Source organism: Notothenia rossii (genome assembly GCF_949606895.1).
Source record: "Notothenia rossii genome assembly, chromosome: 7".
NCBI classification, from domain to species: Eukaryota; Metazoa; Chordata; class Actinopteri; order Perciformes; family Nototheniidae; genus Notothenia; species Notothenia rossii.
This window is the reverse complement of record NC_136905.1, coordinates 17,994,721-18,011,829: the sequence shown is the minus strand read 5'-3', so window position 1 is coordinate 18,011,829 and position 17,109 is coordinate 17,994,721. Positions and strand designations below refer to the sequence as shown.

The window sequence follows — 17,109 nt, the reverse complement described above, 5'->3', positions numbered from 1 at the left end:
ATTATAGCAGGAATTCATGGTTTAATTTACGGTTCAAATGTGTCAGCAAACAAAATAAAGGGCTTTCATTATTGAATTTTCGATTGTGTACATGTAAAAAAGTTAATATGAAAAAAAAGAATCAGGTGTTACGAGACTTACAGGGCGTTTATTCAGCAGATAAAATAAAAACAATACAAATCTAACCAGCACAACAACAGGTTCCTCTTGCCTCTCTCAAGACTCCGCCCACTGGTCCCACCTGTAATCTGGACCGGGTGGAGAGGGTTTTAGTTCCTAGAGCCGGGGAAGTTAGCTGGCACAACCAAGTGCTTAATTCACCTCTGTTTCCTTACACGGACTCTAATTAAACATTGAAATATGGGTATGTATTGCATGATTATTTTATCATTCAAGTCAACAAGTGCGTTTGTATTCGAAGATACATTGTTTATTAGTGCCTAGTTCTGTGTTCTAGCTAGCTAGCTAACGTTAACGTTTAGAAATAGATGACTTCATTAGGAGCTATTTATTTAACGAATGCATTATTATACGTCTGCCATGAGTCACACTTTTTATTGCACTATGTATGTAGAGAGCTGCATCAGCCGTATACATTTGCTGCTACCCTCGGTTGTTTAGCTTATAGCTAGTAGCAATCTGACGGAAGCATTTATGAACGAACACTGACGTGGCGTTACGTTATAACGAGTTCGATTATATTAGTGTTTTTACTAGCTGAAACGAACTAGTTTAGCAGTCAAAGCTATGCTTCTGTACTCTACGTACTGTTTTCACTTTTGATTGTATTGATATTACCTGTACTTTGTCTGCTATCAGAGAAAAATACAATCAGTTTAGCTGAAGCTGAAGTGTCCTGCCTCTTCCGGTGTATAACTCCAGCATACTTTTCCAATTATTTTTAGATAAGCCATTGTCTTCCTTGATTATTGTCTTAACATTTGTGTTTGAATTATTCCTCTTTGTCTTGTAGCAGTGAACACAGGCACCTCTCTAGTGCTGTCCAGTCTGCTGTCAGTGCTGGTATTTGCTGGCATGCAGATGTTCAGTAAGCAGCTGGGATCCACTGAGTGGCTCACCATCGTGGGGGGTTTCCTGGGCTCAGTCCTCTTCATCTGCTCCCTCACTGTATCCTATTGACCTGTTTCAATCCCTGTTGTCAATGACTAATCTGCAACAATCTTTATTACTTCATGCTTTGTTTAAATGTAACTTTTTGTAATCATCACCCAATACTATTGGAGCAAAAACGTACACCATTTCTCTGAGTTCCATGTTTTCTGTATGCATGTACATACACAGATACCACTGAGGAGATTCCCCTTAACTTTATATCCAGGCATTTAATAATCTGGAAAATCTGATTTTTGGGAAAGGATTCCAAGCCAAGATATTCCCAGAGAGTAAGTAATGACAACACTTAAATCAGACTCCTGTCGTCACTCCAGTGTGTCTTTCTCTATTTCTATTTTGCTGACATAATACATATCCAAATATTTCTCTTTTCATATATCCTAACTGGTTATGTGTTATCTCTTCCAGTTCTGGTGTGCCTGTGCCTATCGCTGTTTGCCTCTGGACTGGTACACCGCGTCTGTGTCACCACATGGTATGTGACAATACCTCTGCAGATCACAAAGACCATAATCAGCTTTATAAAACACAGTTAAAAGTAGTCTCTAAATTAATTTGATTATATTGCTTTTTCTTCTTATTTCTCTTCTAGCCTGATATTCTCCCTCTTTGCCGTGTACTACATCAACAAAGTATCTGCTGCCCTCTACCAAGCCGCTGTTCCCGCGGTAACAGCAGCCAAGGCTGCCAGCAAGGGTAAAAGGAAGAACTGATGAATCTGTTGGATCCGACTTGCATCCAGTGAATCAGTTAATATTACCCAGGTGCTGATGGCCCAGTGCAACAAAGAAGTTGCACATTTTGTAGTATTGTCTTCAATCCATAACCCTTTGTGTATTTCAGCAGAATCTTTAAAGATTATTTGGAAATCAACAAACAGTCCCATGACTTCAAGTCAGTCATAGTCCTTATTTTTTTTACAATGATCTCGTGCTTAGGGTCATAACAAAAAGCCAAACAGCTGTCAACATTCCATTGATAACCTTTTCCTCAGCACTCGTTTTACACTGATTGCAAAGAGATTGAAAAATCCCAACCTGTGTATTCATCAGCACATCAAGTTGCTTCTTTTGTTTAATTCATTTTGTAATTAAACTCTGTAAAAAGACTTTTAAGGTGTTTTAATTTTGTCAAACCACATTTGTGCACTTAGAAAATGGCTGTGTATTGTATGTAGTGTAGTGTATGTATTCAGGTGGGTGTGGTGGTATCCTAAAACATCTGTGAGCTGACATGCTGTTTAAGAAAAGGCAGGGGAGGGAGAGACACATATTCAGTTTGTCTTGGTCTTCTGCCAACAGTGTTCCACAAAGTAACCATACCATCGATGCTTGATGATGATAAGTAAACCGGTTATGATTGTCATGTGTGTGAATGTCTAATGTCAGGACTGCCATGATTCACAAAAGTCTTAGAGTAATTGTATTATTACAAAATATAAATATGGAATGTGTAATTGTAATGCACACAGGCTGACACAGCATATGGTTTAGTCTATCAAAAGTTAATGTTTTCACTGAGAATGCTAACTTGTGATTTGAAATGATATGGCCATGGTGGGGACAGTGTAACACCCTGGCATGTGGACAGGTAGTTACTTGTCAGTGACTTCACTGTTTGCTCAAAGACAGGTAAGTGATGACGTTGAACATTGAAGTGGTATTCTTTAGGGTGGTGAAAAGTACAACATGCCATCAATGCCAAAAGGTTAGACAAAATATTAGATTGACAAGATAAAATTAAAAAAGATGAAATCACTGAGGATCTCAAGTTATACTAAAGAACAATTCTAGTAAAGCTGCTCAGTTGCCATCAGACCGTAGGATGGTGCTTCTGGACTGTGTGAACAGGGCGTGCCTGATGAAGGATCTTCCTTATATAAACGGAAGGCTTTAGATAGAGATGGTTAAAGACATCACTTTCTACCTTGTTTTAATCAATGTCATCACAAATTAATTCATGCGAATTGGCTGTTCGAAAGCAGAGGAGAACAAGTACGAGTAAGTCTTTTTTAAATGCGTAATACCGTTATGTTGCCAATAACAGATCAAGACTCATCGCAGGAGAGGCTCGGGCTTGTTCGTACACAGCATGTCCCAGCAAATATAGTATATGTGTGTGCCATTCAGCAGAACTGCGTCATTGCGCTGTGCTTTACCCACCTTAAACATGATTCAAACAACAACAACTTTGAATAACTGATTGTCTTACGCAGATTTCCTGATTTGGGAATTGGACTTGAACTTTTCTAAAGATAACATTATCTTGAAAAATCTAAAGGAAATATATATATGAACAGTAAGTAGCATTACTAGATGCATCTCTGTATTTCTTGTGGCGAGAGTTGTGGGAACACTTGGATAGTATTTGCTCATGGCTTTTTAAGTTAGCTCCCTCTTTCTCTCTGCCTCTTTCTCTCTGTCCCTCCCATCATATTGGGCGTTGCCCAGCGGACTATAAATTGTTGAACACATATCCAGTGAGCGTCTGCACTCTTCACTGACTCTCAAACTACACTTTCTGCCTCTTGATTTCCTGGTAAGTTTGTTTTAATTGCTCAAAAACGTACTTATCTGCTTCCACTGTTGTTCGTGTTCTTAAATTGCTAGTTTTGACGAAATCTCAAAATCTTTTATGAAGATTAAAGATTATTCTTCTCGGTTGCCCATGTCTTTTAAGGCTATGTTTAAATGTGGCTACATAAAACTAGTTTTCTTTAAGTTTAGTCTGTTATTTCAACATATTTCATTGGTGAGCTTGGGCGTTGTTGGCGCATTATGCACGACTTTCCTTTTTCTTTTTCGTCTATTCTTAAGATCTTCGGGGTTTCGTTTGTTTTTGGAACTCAGCCAGAAATGGTTCAATTGAAGGAAGGGGAGAGGAAGAGTGGGAGGCTTGAGATAAGGATTTTGGCTTATGTGCCAGAAAATATTGTCTAATGGTTGAAGAATTTGCTCTGAGTTCCAGTAAGACCAACGCCCACTTTTCCACTTACCAATATGTTAGTTTTGGCTTAAGTAACCTCAGTGGTGGACAAAGATTTCATATATTTCTCTAAGCAAAGGTAGCACACTGTAGAAATCCTCTGTTAAAAGTCCTGTATTCAAAATCCTAGTTAGAAGAACAGTAAGGACAATAACTCTTGTACTGAATGTATGTAAGTCGCTTTGGATAAAAGCGTCTAACAAATGACATGTAATGTAATGTAACTCTTAATGCAGAATAGCCCATTTCAGAATAATGCTGTATTGCCGAATTATAATAATTGATACATTAATATGAACATTACTATGTCGCAGCTGGAAAAGGGGTGTGGTTTTATTTTTACATACTGCAGAGAAGTTGAACAAGGGGTCAATACAGTCTTATATTGATCCATTATAACATCTTAAATTGTAGTGAAGGGTGTGACGTAGCATAACATGTAATACTTAGTTAAAGTAGGCCTACAATGTAATTAAGTGTACTGCTTTACTGCAGTCTTATCCTTCATTGAAGTTCATGTGCAATGTCAAAATGTGTATCATCTTTCCTCCTTTCAGCCCACACTTCCGCAGCCATGACTGAATTAGAGAACTGCATGGAGAGTCTGATCAAGGTGTTCCACCGCTATTCTATTGAAGATGGTGATGCAAAGACCTTGAGCAAGAAAGAACTAAAAAAACTGATGGAGAATGAGTTGCCAACCTTTCTGAAGGTAAGAATCCTCTTCCTCATATCAAATCTCATCTATATCCCTGGTGTAGTCCTATGTAACTGTACTCACTTTAACTTTGCACCCTGAACGTGTCTCTTTTGCTAATGTTTTTTCAGACCCAGCAGAACCCCAAAACTGTGGATTTCATTTTGAAAGATTTGGACCAAAACAAAGATGATAAGTTGGACTTTGAAGAGTTTCTTCCCCTTGTCGTCGGCCTCTCAATGGCTTGTGAGAAGTGTTACATGCTCCACGAAAAGAAGAAGACCAAGAAGTGATGGGAAAATATAAGGAAGAATTATGATGTTGAACGTTTTTAGAGTAGAACATGAATCACTAATGTGGGACATAATCCCCAAGTAAAAACCTTTTACAAGACGTTACCTCCTGTCTGTTTTTGAGCATGTCGTGAACAAAGCACTTTTCCAACCTTATTCATGGAATCTCTCTTATGGTTATACATGGAAAACATTACAGTCAAAAAGAGCTCTCCCAATGCCAGATACATATACCTCAGAAAGTCCAGAGAATATTGAGGAGTTCACATCTCAGATACATCATTTTAACCATAAATATCAATGTTCCCTTGAGGCAGCAGATTTTATACAGTATTTAAATGGTTCAATACGGGAATGTGCTGTACTCAGATGTTGCTCAGATGAACTTGGGTGCAGCACCACATTCCGTTTTGGAATGAGTTAGGGTTTTGCAAGCATGCTTCTTTAATTTAGATTCCAAATTCATGATCCTGTTTCCTTTCTTGCACATTCTTTGGTTATATTTTTCTCACACACACACACACACACACACACACACACACACACACACACACACACACACACACACACACACACACACACACCCACCCACCCACACACACACACACACACACACACACACACACACACACACACACACACACACACACACACACACACACACACACACTTAAATGGACGTCCTTGAAAACAACATTGCACCAACCAACACAGAATTCTAAAATAAGTATTAGCTAAAAGGAAGGTCAAATGGAATTGCACATCGACCATAGACCTTGTGTGAGGAGTATAAGGGAGATTTGAATAGCAGGTAATCGTGATCCAAGTTTTTCAAGGAAAGAATATTTCAAAGCCTTTGGTTAATGATTACAAAAACACTCTCTGTCTTTTCTGCCTGGTTCTTTGGAACATTGGCATCACCAGCAGAGAGATCTCACTGTTGAACACACCCAGACTCTCAAATACATTTCAGAGGGAAGGAAACATGCCTTTAATTATTGTAGGTGTCACACCTGTGCTGCAGTATCTCAATAACATTGTCATGAGAGTCTGGCAAGAAAATAAATAAAAGCAGTATTTGTCACTTGGAGGAAAAGCACAGGTAAAAGTAATGATGGCTGAAGGCTGTTTAGCTGTTTTGATTGCAGGGTCTATAATGTGATAATGTGATCGTTACTGTTATAAGTGACACCGATGCTTTTCCAGAAACTTTTTTAATAGAATCGGTCATAAGTCATTTATAGGCCTTTAATAGGGCTAAATAATGAACTCATTAACATACCAATAAGTGGAAAGTGAACATACTTGATGAAATATTCAAAAACAAATCTTTATAAATGATAAATAAGTATTCACTGTGATCTGGTGGGTCACGTTACATTTTTAAAAGGTATACAAAGCCGAATTTAACCTCACTTCTTTGTCAATAAAAACAGCATAAGCGACTTCTAAAATGACCTTACCTATCAGGGTAGAGTCACCAGCCCTTCTGTTAACATGCAAACAAGGAACTTATTTACAGGTCATAGCATGAGCAGAGGTTAACGCTATTCCCCAGATCACAGTGAGTCATGTATCAGCAAATTACTTATTAATCAACAATAAATACTTTTGTAATGATTATTTCAGGATGAACTAAATGTTTCCACATGACATTTTTGGCAAAAAAATGTGACCTCTGTGTTGTGATGTTGTCATTTAGGTTATCTTGATTTGATAGTAGTTTCATACTTCATCTCATATAAAAAAATGTTCTTCCATTTCTTCCCTTTTCCCAAATTTAAATGGCCTGCTCTTGACATTATATAGACATATTTGTATACATGCCAGTAAATTAACTGTACCTGAGTATAATTGCCAAAAGGTGTCAGTACTTTTACTTGATCATGTCACTCTTTCTATCCCTGTAAATGTATAAGTATAGTTTTCATCAATTATGTAAGTTATTTCAAGTAAGTAAGTATGTCACAATATATAATAAGAAGTTAGATATCAAAAAGACAGTTACAGCTAAATGTACTCAATATATTTCTGGCGAGGGGATAGTCACAACTCGTCTATCAGCCTTTAACATCACTGGGATTTGGTATTTTAAGCAGGAAGTATGGACTTTATCACGCCACTAGATGTCAGAATACTCTTTTTTAAAAACAATCTTTTTAACTCAGATATTGCTCCACTGTTTTTTCTAATTCCACCTCTTGAGTTTTATAAGAAAATGCAGCTTAAGTCAAGGTTGTGTTATCTTAAGACACAAAACATCAGTTGAATGGACATCATACATAAAATATATTTTTTTTTACAGAGAGTGGTGTTTACAGATGATGTATAGGATAGGAGTTGTTAGGAACACAGTGTTCCTAACAACTCCGATACATCCTATGCAGTGTCGGAGACTTATCTTGCTATCTGTCGCAATGTCTGTCTGTAAATGTGGAAAAGGCATTTTGGGTATGCTGTTTCTGTGGGTTGAAATAGTTGGTTAATGTTTTCAAAAGTACCTCCTTTGGACCTTTTGTTTGTATATACTACAATGTAGAGAAACCTGTATACACATCTGGTAATTTTGAGAAATTCCATCCATTGCTGTATGATTCATGGCTATTATGTTTAAGTGTATATTTTACGACTTTTTGCTGTTGTTTTTTCACTTGCAAAGGTGGAGGCTTGCCTTTCTGCTTAACTGGTGGGTTTTATTTCAAATGAAGAGAGCCATAGCAGCATATAGATTGTAATAAATAATTTAGATTAAGTCTTGAAAACATTTACATATGTGACTTAATGGTAAAACTAATATTTAGAAGGTAGTTCTAAGCTATTTGTCTTTCATTTAAGATCATGTGCTCACGTTCATGGTGCAGACTGCAGAGGTACAGAAAGGCTCCAGCAGGGAAACTGTAACTCCAGCCAGCAGAGTGTGGAGAGATGAACTTTTTTGTAATTAACACCACATGATCCTACGTCTCTATTTTCTTTTCCTCCCCTGCAAGGAGAATCTGATCGTATTCAATAAGTGAAAGTAATACGGCCAAAGTGAAGAGCAGACTGGTGCTGAATGGTTTAATCTAAAAGGGACTTGGCATGGGGCAAAACAGGTAAGAGAGGAGGGAAATGTTTCTCTTCTGCCGCCTGTGTACAGACGAGTGGAAAATGGAGGCTGAGTTTTGCAAAAGTTCAGCAGGATGAGCGGGGAGTGGCTCCAGAAATCCAACATGTTAAAACAGACAGCCGAGGCACTCACATTGAGATACTTGAAGACTCTAATCAAGCAGATGTATGATTATGACTGCTGCCAAGTTTAAAACTGGCTCTCATAGCTCTTTTTCACTTCTTAACTTTTCAAAAGAAAGAGTTTTAAGAAAATAAAAGAAATCACTTTGTAGCTGCAGTAGAACTACAGGAATAATACTACTACTGTTGTTGTTCTGTTCTGTCATGTTCTTTGTGAGTTATATAATTGACTAAACTATACAACCATGACATCATTTGGTGGTTCCACACATTGCATATTGAAAAACAAATTAGCCCTAAATGAAGCATTTTTCTTTGATAGTGTTATCACTGCCGATATTTGCAAAACTTCTTAGATTTAGAAAAAAAAAACTCCTGGGCAAACAGGAAATGGAGGCAAATTACGCACACACGCACGCACACACACGCACACGCACACACACACACACACACACACACACACACACACACACACACACACACACACACACACACACACACACACAGCTATGACTTCCCACTCACCACTTTGGGCAGGGTGCTGACTGTAACTTTCCATTCACTGACATATTTTCTCTAGAAGGCTTCACCGAGCAGCTCCTCAATGAAGAGCGTCGCTTTAGATTATCTACTCCCACTGTTCACCAATGCACACATAGCCCCACAAACATACCCATGTCAACATGGGTAACATTTGCTCTATAAAACACAAACATAAACACTGTCTTGTATTTATTATGGAAATACTCAGAGAAAGACATGGTAACACTATTTTGGTTGGAAAGGGGGAACATTTCCAGTGCATGAATCACTGCTGGTGTGGGTGTATAAGCCCCTGTCTGTGTGTGTGTGTGTGTGTGTGTGTGTGTGTGTGTGTGTGTGTGTGTGTGTGTGTGTGTGTGTGTGTGTGTGTGTATGTGTGTATGTGTGTGTGTGTGTGTGTGTGTGTGTGTGTGTGTGTGTGTGTGTGTGTGTGTGTGTGTGTGTGTGTGTGTGTGTGTGTGTGTGTGTGTGTGTGTGTGTGTGTGTGTGTGTGTGTCTTCTCTTTAAGAGGAGGCTTTCCCCTCAGTCTGAAACATTCTCACTTGGGACAGCCGGCAACACAGACGTGATCTCTCTTCATCCGGGGAACTTGAACTCGAAGGTAAGTACTGATTAAAGCTAATTGTTAGAACACAGTAGCATTTCATTTAGATGATGATAATGCAAGGCACAATGGAAGAGTCAATAAATGGCATTACTGTTATAAATTCATTCATCATGTTAATTCAGGTTTCATCCCATTTTTTTACTCTTTAGCCAGTACTTTAAGCATCCTCTGATTTGTCTATAAACATTGGTCTTATGACATATCTCTTACGAACTCACAACGCTTCATAGTCTTGGCAATACAGTGTCTACTACAATGTTTATTTTGTTCATTTTATTGTCTATGTTGTCAAGGTATTTCCTCCTTCCTCTGCTAATTACTTACAATCTTTCTCTCCAGCTACAGCCATGGCTCGTCTGGAACAGGTCATTACAAACATTGTTGACGTATTTCTGGAGTATGCTGATGATGATGGCAAAAAACCCCAGTTAAACATTGAAGAGTTGAAGAAGGTGTTGGAGCTAGAGATACAAAGCCCAGAGTTAAAGGTAAGAGACTTTAAACACCTACTTTGCATGACATGCTATTCATAAGATAAAAGTGATACTGTAGACAAACCATTCAGGTGGGCTTCTGTGCATTTCATGTTGTTATTTAACTATTATGATGTGTCCTCCAGGATAAAATCAATGCAGATGATATCGGGGAGGCAATGGAGATGTTGGATAAAAACCACGATGGAGAGGTCAACTTCCGAGAGTTTTGTCGGTGTGTGTGTGTCCTAGCCAGATGCTACTACCAGAAGAAGACAGGGAAGGGTGGCAAGAAAGTCAAGGGCAAAGAACCAGAAGCTGAACAAGAAGACTGAATATTACCTGCAAAACCTACAAATGTTTGTATAATATGCATAATATATTTACAAATGGCATCTAGGCCGCAGTATGTTTATGTTATGTGTGACACAACTGACCCTGAAAACAGATGCTGCTGCTATTAAGCTATTTGCACATCCATTATTTGCACATCCATTATAATATTTAGGTCACAATATGCATATATTTTATGTAACACAACTTAACCTGAAATCAGGTGTGGCTGGTATTAGCTTTGTGCACTTACATTATAAACTCAAGCTTGTGTATTAAAGTTGCATGCGAAATTTGAGAGTCACTGCCTTCATACCTAAGTCATCTGTTTTCAAAGGAAGTTTCATTCCAGAAAATAAACTTCCATAAGTTAAGTTTGGTTTGTTGTGTTTTTATTTTTGTATTGGTTTATAGCAATCACTGTACACGTAGCTGATAGGTATCTGATGTCACTGCTGTGGAAACATGCATAGGATCATCAAACATTCAACAGACATCACCTGCTATGTTGCAGTGCACTCATCACTGTCAGTGCTTCATCAATATAAATGTTAGCTCTATTATTTCCAAAACTAATGACTTGGGTGTAATCAATGGGAGTGATGGGTGTTCATCATAGACTGTATATATAAAGGTGTTCATATTACTTTTAATATCAAGATTGTTTGATTTTGCTTCATTTTATATGGATTTTCTTCCACTCCACAAAGTGTTAACTCCCATTCAGTTTATCAGCAACCACCCATTTTTATCTGTTCTAGTTTTTTCGCATAAGGCTCTTGTGATTGGCTGAAAAGCGGTTTCCAAAATAATACCTGCTGCAGGCTATTCAACAGCATAGCCAGTGCTTAACTTGGCTGTGGGAGAACAACGGTTGGGTAATTACGCAGCAACAGGTAATGCAGGTTTACCTTTAGTGTCCAACAGAGGGCAACAACACCCCAAAGAAAATCAAATATCAATAACTTTAACATGTTTTAATTATGAATTGATTGTAGCACCATTATTTATTTGCAAATGACATTCAGCCCACAGTAGGTTAATGTTATGTGTGACATAACTGACCCTTAACACATTTGTGGCTGCTATTAAGCTAAATGCACATCCATTGTGAAACTCAAGCTTGTTATTGGTCCATTATGTTGCATGCAAAATGTGAGATTCACTGCTTTCCCACCTCTGTCCACTGAGTTTCGGATAACTTTTATTCTTGAAAATAAACTTCCAAAAATGTAGTTTGGTTTGTTGTAAAATCCTTTACGGTTTATGGCAATCACTGTATATAGTTGATAGATATCTAATGTCACTGCTGTGGAAACATAGGATCATCAAACATTCAACAAACATTCAACATCACCTGCTATGTTTTACGGTGCACATATCACAGTCAGTGCTTCCTAAATGGAAATGCTGTATCTGCTGTATTATTTTCCAACAATACTGTCTGGAGTACCTCACAGGTTAAGGACTTCTTGTATATCAGAATCCTTTTACGCCATAAAAGGAGTTAAGAATATATCTCTCTGTTTTCTGTCTTTCTCTGTTTGGATGTATTTGTGTAAATGAACATAAATCAAACCCAACATTTATCTTGTCAAATTACAAAATTCCAACCCATAAATAAACATTTAGAAAATGACTTATTATTTATGATTAACGAAACACAGGGGGCAGTATTTGCATATTATCTTTAGCTGCACCTTAAGCTCTTAGCAAGCATTGTTTTAGGGTTTTGTTTTGTTGTTGATGCCTTTAGAAGTTTGATTAAAAGACGCTTTGCTCAGTGTGAATGTTTTCATACCACTTTAAATATCAAGATTAATTGATTTAGCTTCATTCTATATGGATTTGTTTCCCCTCCATAAAGTGTTCAATCACTTCCATCTGGTTTATCAACAAATATACTTTCTGTTGGTTCTTGTTTGTTTCCATAAGGCTCTTGTGATTGGATAAAAGCTGTTTAAAGAAATACCTGCCGTAGGCAGCAAAATGAGACAGTTTTTTACTTGGCTGCCAGAGAAAGGTTGGGCAATGACAGATAATGCAGGTTAACCCTTAATGTCTAACAGAAGGCACCAACACCCTGAAGAAAAACCAAACAATAGCCTTTAAGATGACATTTAAATTGCCTTCAGGCCACAATAGGTTTGTGTTATTTCTGACACACCTGATCCTGAAAACAGATGCTTCTGCTATTAAGCTATGTGCAGAGCCATTATGAATCTCATGCTTGTTATTTGTGTATAACATTTGCATGCAAAATATGAAATGCACTGCCTTCATGCCTCTGTCAACTGTTTGCAAATAACATTTCCTTCCTGGAAAGCAACTTCCAAAAGTCTCCGTTGTTGTAAGATCCTTTACGGTTTATGGCAATCACTGTACAAGTAGCTGCAGGTATCAGATGTCACTTCTGCTGAAGGAAACACTCATGGGATCATCAAACATTCAACAGACATCACCTGCTATGTTTTCCGGGGCACATATCACTGTCAGTGCTTCCTAAATAGAAATGTTATGTCTATTATTTCCAATACTATTGATTATTCTCCCATATCAGATTTGTTCTGACTGTTTCATAAATATCATTGATAGAATATATCTCTTTGTCTTTCCGTCTTTCTCTCTTTGGATGTGTTTATGTCAATTAACATGGTCTAATCCCAACATGTATCATGTCAATTTGCATAATTCCCAACCCATCACTGCACATAGAGATTATTATGTATTATAAGCAAAAGACAAGGGGCACTAATTGTATTTTTGTATGTATCCACACAATTATATTCTTGGGAAGCATTGTTTTTAAGTTTTGTTATTTCCCAATAATGTCTTTAGAGGTTATATTCGAACATTTGCTCTGCAATGGGAATGTGTCCTTACCTTATTTTAAATCAAATAGTCCTGTCTCCACAAAGTGTTAACTCACTCCCATCTGGTTTATCAGCAAACACACCTTTCTATTGGTTCTCATTTGTTTCCATGAGGCTCTTGTGATTGGTTAAAAAAAAGGCGGTTTACAGAACCTAGTGCAGGCTTTGGCACAATGGTTCAACAGGTTCACTTGGCTGCCGGAATAAAACAGTTGAGCGATCAAAACAGGCAATGCAGGTTTACTATTAGTGTCCAACAGAGCCTAGCAACATCCAAAAGCAAAACAAATAGACAAACAATAACGTGTAGAAATTAAATCTCAAAAGGGAATTTGTTCAAATAGTGACTTCATAAAACCACCTGATCATTTATGTGATTAGCTTATAAAATGATGGCTGACAACAAATCAACAACAACTGATCCAAATAGGTTTTTAATTATTTAACGCATGTTGTGACAAAGTTAAATCATACTTTCTCAATATAAGTTATTTTAATATTTACAAAAATGTGTGTTCCAAAGCCTTTGATAGCTGCAGAGTGTAATGTAAACATAGGGGACATTCAGTGATTCAGTATTGTTGTATTTATATGAAGTATAACCTTTGAATCACTTCAAGTTGTGACAGGACCCATATCTTGGGTCCTGTCCTCTTGAACTGTCAGTGAGTTTAAATGTAAACATTTATTTCAAAATTCAAATGTAGTATGTTTCCAAGACGTTTTAGAAGTAGAACACATGGTTTCTATATTGTTGGCTGAGGAAGTAAAGATATTCCTTGTGTGTATGGTTATACATTTTGTAAGAATTAACTAATCCTTCGGTTCATTAAGGTGGTGCTTTCAAACAAATGAAAGCATATAGGATAAAACAGGGGTTTCCCTGCAAATAAATGGGAAATGAGTGAGAGCAAATACGTTTACACATGCAGCAATTGCCATTAAAAGACAAAGAAGATCATAAAACATAAACATTTATATTATAATTTGTCTCGGCCATTTTTGGATGGACTCTTTTTTGCAAACAACTTTTAAACTGAAACATGCTTGAGTGGATGTAGCAGTAGCAACTGTCAGTGAAGGCCGGTTCATAAATGCCATTTGTTTATTTTAGTTCGACACATTATGATGGTTTTGAGGTTCTTCCTTAATTTTAAGGGATTTCTTTATGCAACAGCTTTAACGATAGCAGATTCCTGAAACATATCGACAGTGTTGATTGATTTTAAAAAGTTTAAAGAAAACGTAATGTAATTTAAAACAAAGTGAATGAACAGAGAATGAAGACAACACAACGTGCATGTGTTTATATCCAGTTTGTTGTCTCAGTACCTATACTCAATACTATATTCAATACTATACAGAAATAAATCCATCTAATCTAACATAAGTAAATTACAGGATGTATCTTTAGTGTCTGCAGTAGCACAGAATAAAGCTTACATTTAAGGAATTACTCTCAAATTCTAGATTAATAACTGTTGCCATGTTACATACAACATTTTGCAAAATCATGTCATGAATCAGCCTTTTTTTTAACCTAAAAATCTTGTTTTAACAGAATGTCTGACATCTGTACACACATATTGTAAAATTAAATAAAAAAATATCAGCCGATTCAAGTATAAATAAAACTCTGACCTACTCCCCACAAACCGGCTTGGCCTGTCCTTTTATGCCATAGAGATTAAGGGATAGACTATAACATTGTAACAATCCTGTATGAAAGTTCATGCATTCATGTGTGAAGTGTTTTGGTTACAGGCAGATTACATCATTTCAGAATATAAAATCCTTCTTTCTATTGAGTAGCTGCCATGTGGGGCCTATTCTTGAGAACATTTTTGAATTAATCAATTTAGATTTATATAGCCTAACTGTCTCAGGGGGATTAACATTTGGTATACTGTAGCATACGCCCCCTTTTTTTATTTGGAAATTCCCTGAAGAAACACCACAATCAACGGCTGCCGGGTCGGACAGAAGTGCAACAGATGTTGTATACAGAATAAATCACAAAATAAAATTACAACATAAATAAGTATAATGATCATATGTCATTTGACAACTGAATGGTCAATAATAGGTTTTATAATGAATGAAAACTTGCTCAAACACATCATTTACTTCAGAGTATCTCTATCGTTGTCAGGGTAATGTGAGGTGAACTCCATCTGTAACCAAAACACTTCACATCATTGTAGCGCACCTATACACCCATTTGAGCAATGTCAACAAATGCAAACCAACACAAACATTTATTCACCCTTTCAAACATGATAAATGATGGATCTTGGCTCAGTATTGCACAAAAGCTCTGGAACTGGTTTGGCGGGAGTGGGTCAGATTTTCAGTACATGAATGACTTGGCAAAATCCTGCATGCTGCATGATTTTTGCCAAATCATTCATGGTGTGTAGTCCCTTATAAAAGTAAGCTTTCCCCTCAGTCTAACATCACTCTCATCTGGGACCAAGTCAGTGAACTCTCTCTACCTGGGAACCTCAACTCTAAGGTGAGTCTTGATATCAAGCAATATATAGAGCGAGTGTGTTTTGTATGTAAGAGTCACATGTTCACATATTGATCATGACGAGTACCAAGTAGCCTGACACAACAGAACATAACATTGTATAGTCTGTAAACTGGCTATGTAATTATATAATCTTAGACTTTAGAGTGCTTGCATTTGAACTTCTGGCTTGAAATTGTTTTTATGTGTACTTAAATTGAATCTAATTTGACAATATCAATAGTTTCACAATACTTGACGATATTGCCACTACACAAATCCTGACACCTTTGATTTTCTGTTCATCCTCTCAGTTTTAAAATGATAGAAAGTCTATTGTTTCTTATATAATTACCCAAAAAATATACCTTTTTTTTCAGATACAACCATGGCTCATCGTCTGCAAGACATCATTAAAAGCATGGTGGAGTTGTTCGTGGAGTACTCTGACGCTGAGGGCAAGATCAGCAAGGAGCAGATGATGAAGATGATGGATAAAGAAATTGAATGCGCTGAGATGAAAGTAAGAACCTCCCTTACACACAGTTACAATGAACAAGCCCCAACACATTCCCTTACTATCCTGCTTCTTCTTCACTACTTGCTTTTAACAGTAATATTATTTTCCCCAGGAAAAGCTCAAAGCTAAAAAATGCGACAAGAATCCCTGCGACTTCAGAGACTTTTCTTGTTGTCTGGGACAAGCGGCCGTTTGCTGCTACCAAAAGAAGACTGGCAAGGGCCAAGACTGGGAAGACTGCTCAAAAAAGTGCTAATGGCATAATGTTACACTCCCTACACGAGAATGTGATGTTTATTGTCTCACTGTCAATTGGTTTTCAAAGGCCCTTCAATACTGGCAAATAAAAAATAAAAATTATTGAGTTTAAATCAACATGGGTGTCTTCATTTGTATCACTTGCATACTGTTGTAGTTTATAATGTCATCAATTGACATTTAATGATTGACATCTACCATACATTTGAGCGGTCAACAATACATTTTTGAATCATTTTTTTCAATTTAAGTCTTCACAACTCTCTAACTTTCTGTGTTAGTTTCCATAATTGCAAAACCATTTATTTTTTCCTATTTGCAACAATTAGTTTTAATGCACAATAATAACACAGCTGGTCTGAAATTTGTCCAAATATCAAGTATGTTATTCCGAACAAAAGCATGATATAAAACCAACTCTTATTCGCCTTTTCATAAGCTTTTATTAAACAAAATGGAATCCTCAACAAACAGATGCACACAGGATGAATTACTTCATGTAAATTATGGAGAGAAAAAAAACACAGAAGGCATTCTGAAGTAAAACGTGAACAAAGAGGCCTACATAAGTTGGCCCTGGTTGTTGTAAAATGTCAACAATAGAATAATAAATTATGCCCAACACTGGCGTATCGTGTGTTCGGCAGTCG

The 17,109-nt window shown here is 37.1% G+C and overlaps 3 protein-coding genes and 1 long non-coding RNA gene across 4 annotated transcripts; all 4 read left to right on the top strand.

Annotated features, from left to right (window-relative positions):
- Positions 1 to 206: 206 nt before the first annotated feature.
- krtcap2 (keratinocyte associated protein 2) lies at positions 207 to 2,243 on the top strand. Its single transcript, XM_079693446.1, has 5 exons — positions 207 to 364; positions 974 to 1,128; positions 1,340 to 1,403; positions 1,543 to 1,609; positions 1,727 to 2,243. The coding sequence occupies exons 1-5, from the start codon at positions 361 to 363 to the stop codon at positions 1,845 to 1,847; spliced, it is 411 nt and encodes a 136-aa protein (XP_079549572.1). The 5' UTR covers positions 207 to 360; the 3' UTR covers positions 1,848 to 2,243.
- A 1,323-nt stretch (positions 2,244 to 3,566) lies between these two features.
- On the top strand, positions 3,567 to 5,209 carry s100a10b (S100 calcium binding protein A10b). Its single transcript, XM_079693448.1, has 3 exons — positions 3,567 to 3,672; positions 4,677 to 4,831; positions 4,948 to 5,209. The coding sequence occupies exons 2-3, from the start codon at positions 4,694 to 4,696 to the stop codon at positions 5,107 to 5,109; spliced, it is 300 nt and encodes a 99-aa protein (XP_079549574.1). The 5' UTR covers positions 3,567 to 3,672; positions 4,677 to 4,693; the 3' UTR covers positions 5,110 to 5,209.
- A 2,848-nt stretch (positions 5,210 to 8,057) lies between these two features.
- Positions 8,058 to 10,670, top strand: s100w (S100 calcium binding protein W). Its single transcript, XM_079693447.1, has 4 exons — positions 8,058 to 8,204; positions 9,392 to 9,484; positions 9,830 to 9,978; positions 10,110 to 10,670. The coding sequence occupies exons 3-4, from the start codon at positions 9,838 to 9,840 to the stop codon at positions 10,296 to 10,298; spliced, it is 330 nt and encodes a 109-aa protein (XP_079549573.1). The 5' UTR covers positions 8,058 to 8,204; positions 9,392 to 9,484; positions 9,830 to 9,837; the 3' UTR covers positions 10,299 to 10,670.
- Positions 10,671 to 15,570: 4,900 nt separating this feature from the next.
- On the top strand, positions 15,571 to 16,572 carry LOC307045473. Its single transcript, XR_013809933.1, has 3 exons — positions 15,571 to 15,684; positions 16,062 to 16,204; positions 16,314 to 16,572. It is a non-coding gene; the product is annotated as an uncharacterized lncRNA (long non-coding RNA).
- The last annotated feature ends 537 nt before the right edge of the window (positions 16,573 to 17,109 follow it).

Bases quoted from the DNA above. Each gene is read 5' to 3' on its own strand.
- s100a10b (XM_079693448.1), top strand. From the start codon at position 4,694: ATGACTGAATTAGAGAACTGCATGGAGAGTCTGATCAAGGTGTTCCAC. The intron at 4,832-4,947 runs GTAAGAATCCTC...ATGTTTTTTCAG, and splicing joins AGTTGCCAACCTTTCTGAAG to ACCCAGCAGAACCCCAAAAC.
- s100w (XM_079693447.1), top strand. From the start codon at position 9,838: ATGGCTCGTCTGGAACAGGTCATTACAAACATTGTTGACGTATTTCTG. The intron at 9,979-10,109 runs GTAAGAGACTTT...TGTGTCCTCCAG, and splicing joins TACAAAGCCCAGAGTTAAAG to GATAAAATCAATGCAGATGA.
- krtcap2 (XM_079693446.1), top strand. The intron at 1,129-1,339 runs GTATCCTATTGA...CTTTATATCCAG, and splicing joins TCTTCATCTGCTCCCTCACT to GCATTTAATAATCTGGAAAA. The intron at 1,404-1,542 runs GTAAGTAATGAC...TATCTCTTCCAG, and splicing joins AGCCAAGATATTCCCAGAGA to TTCTGGTGTGCCTGTGCCTA.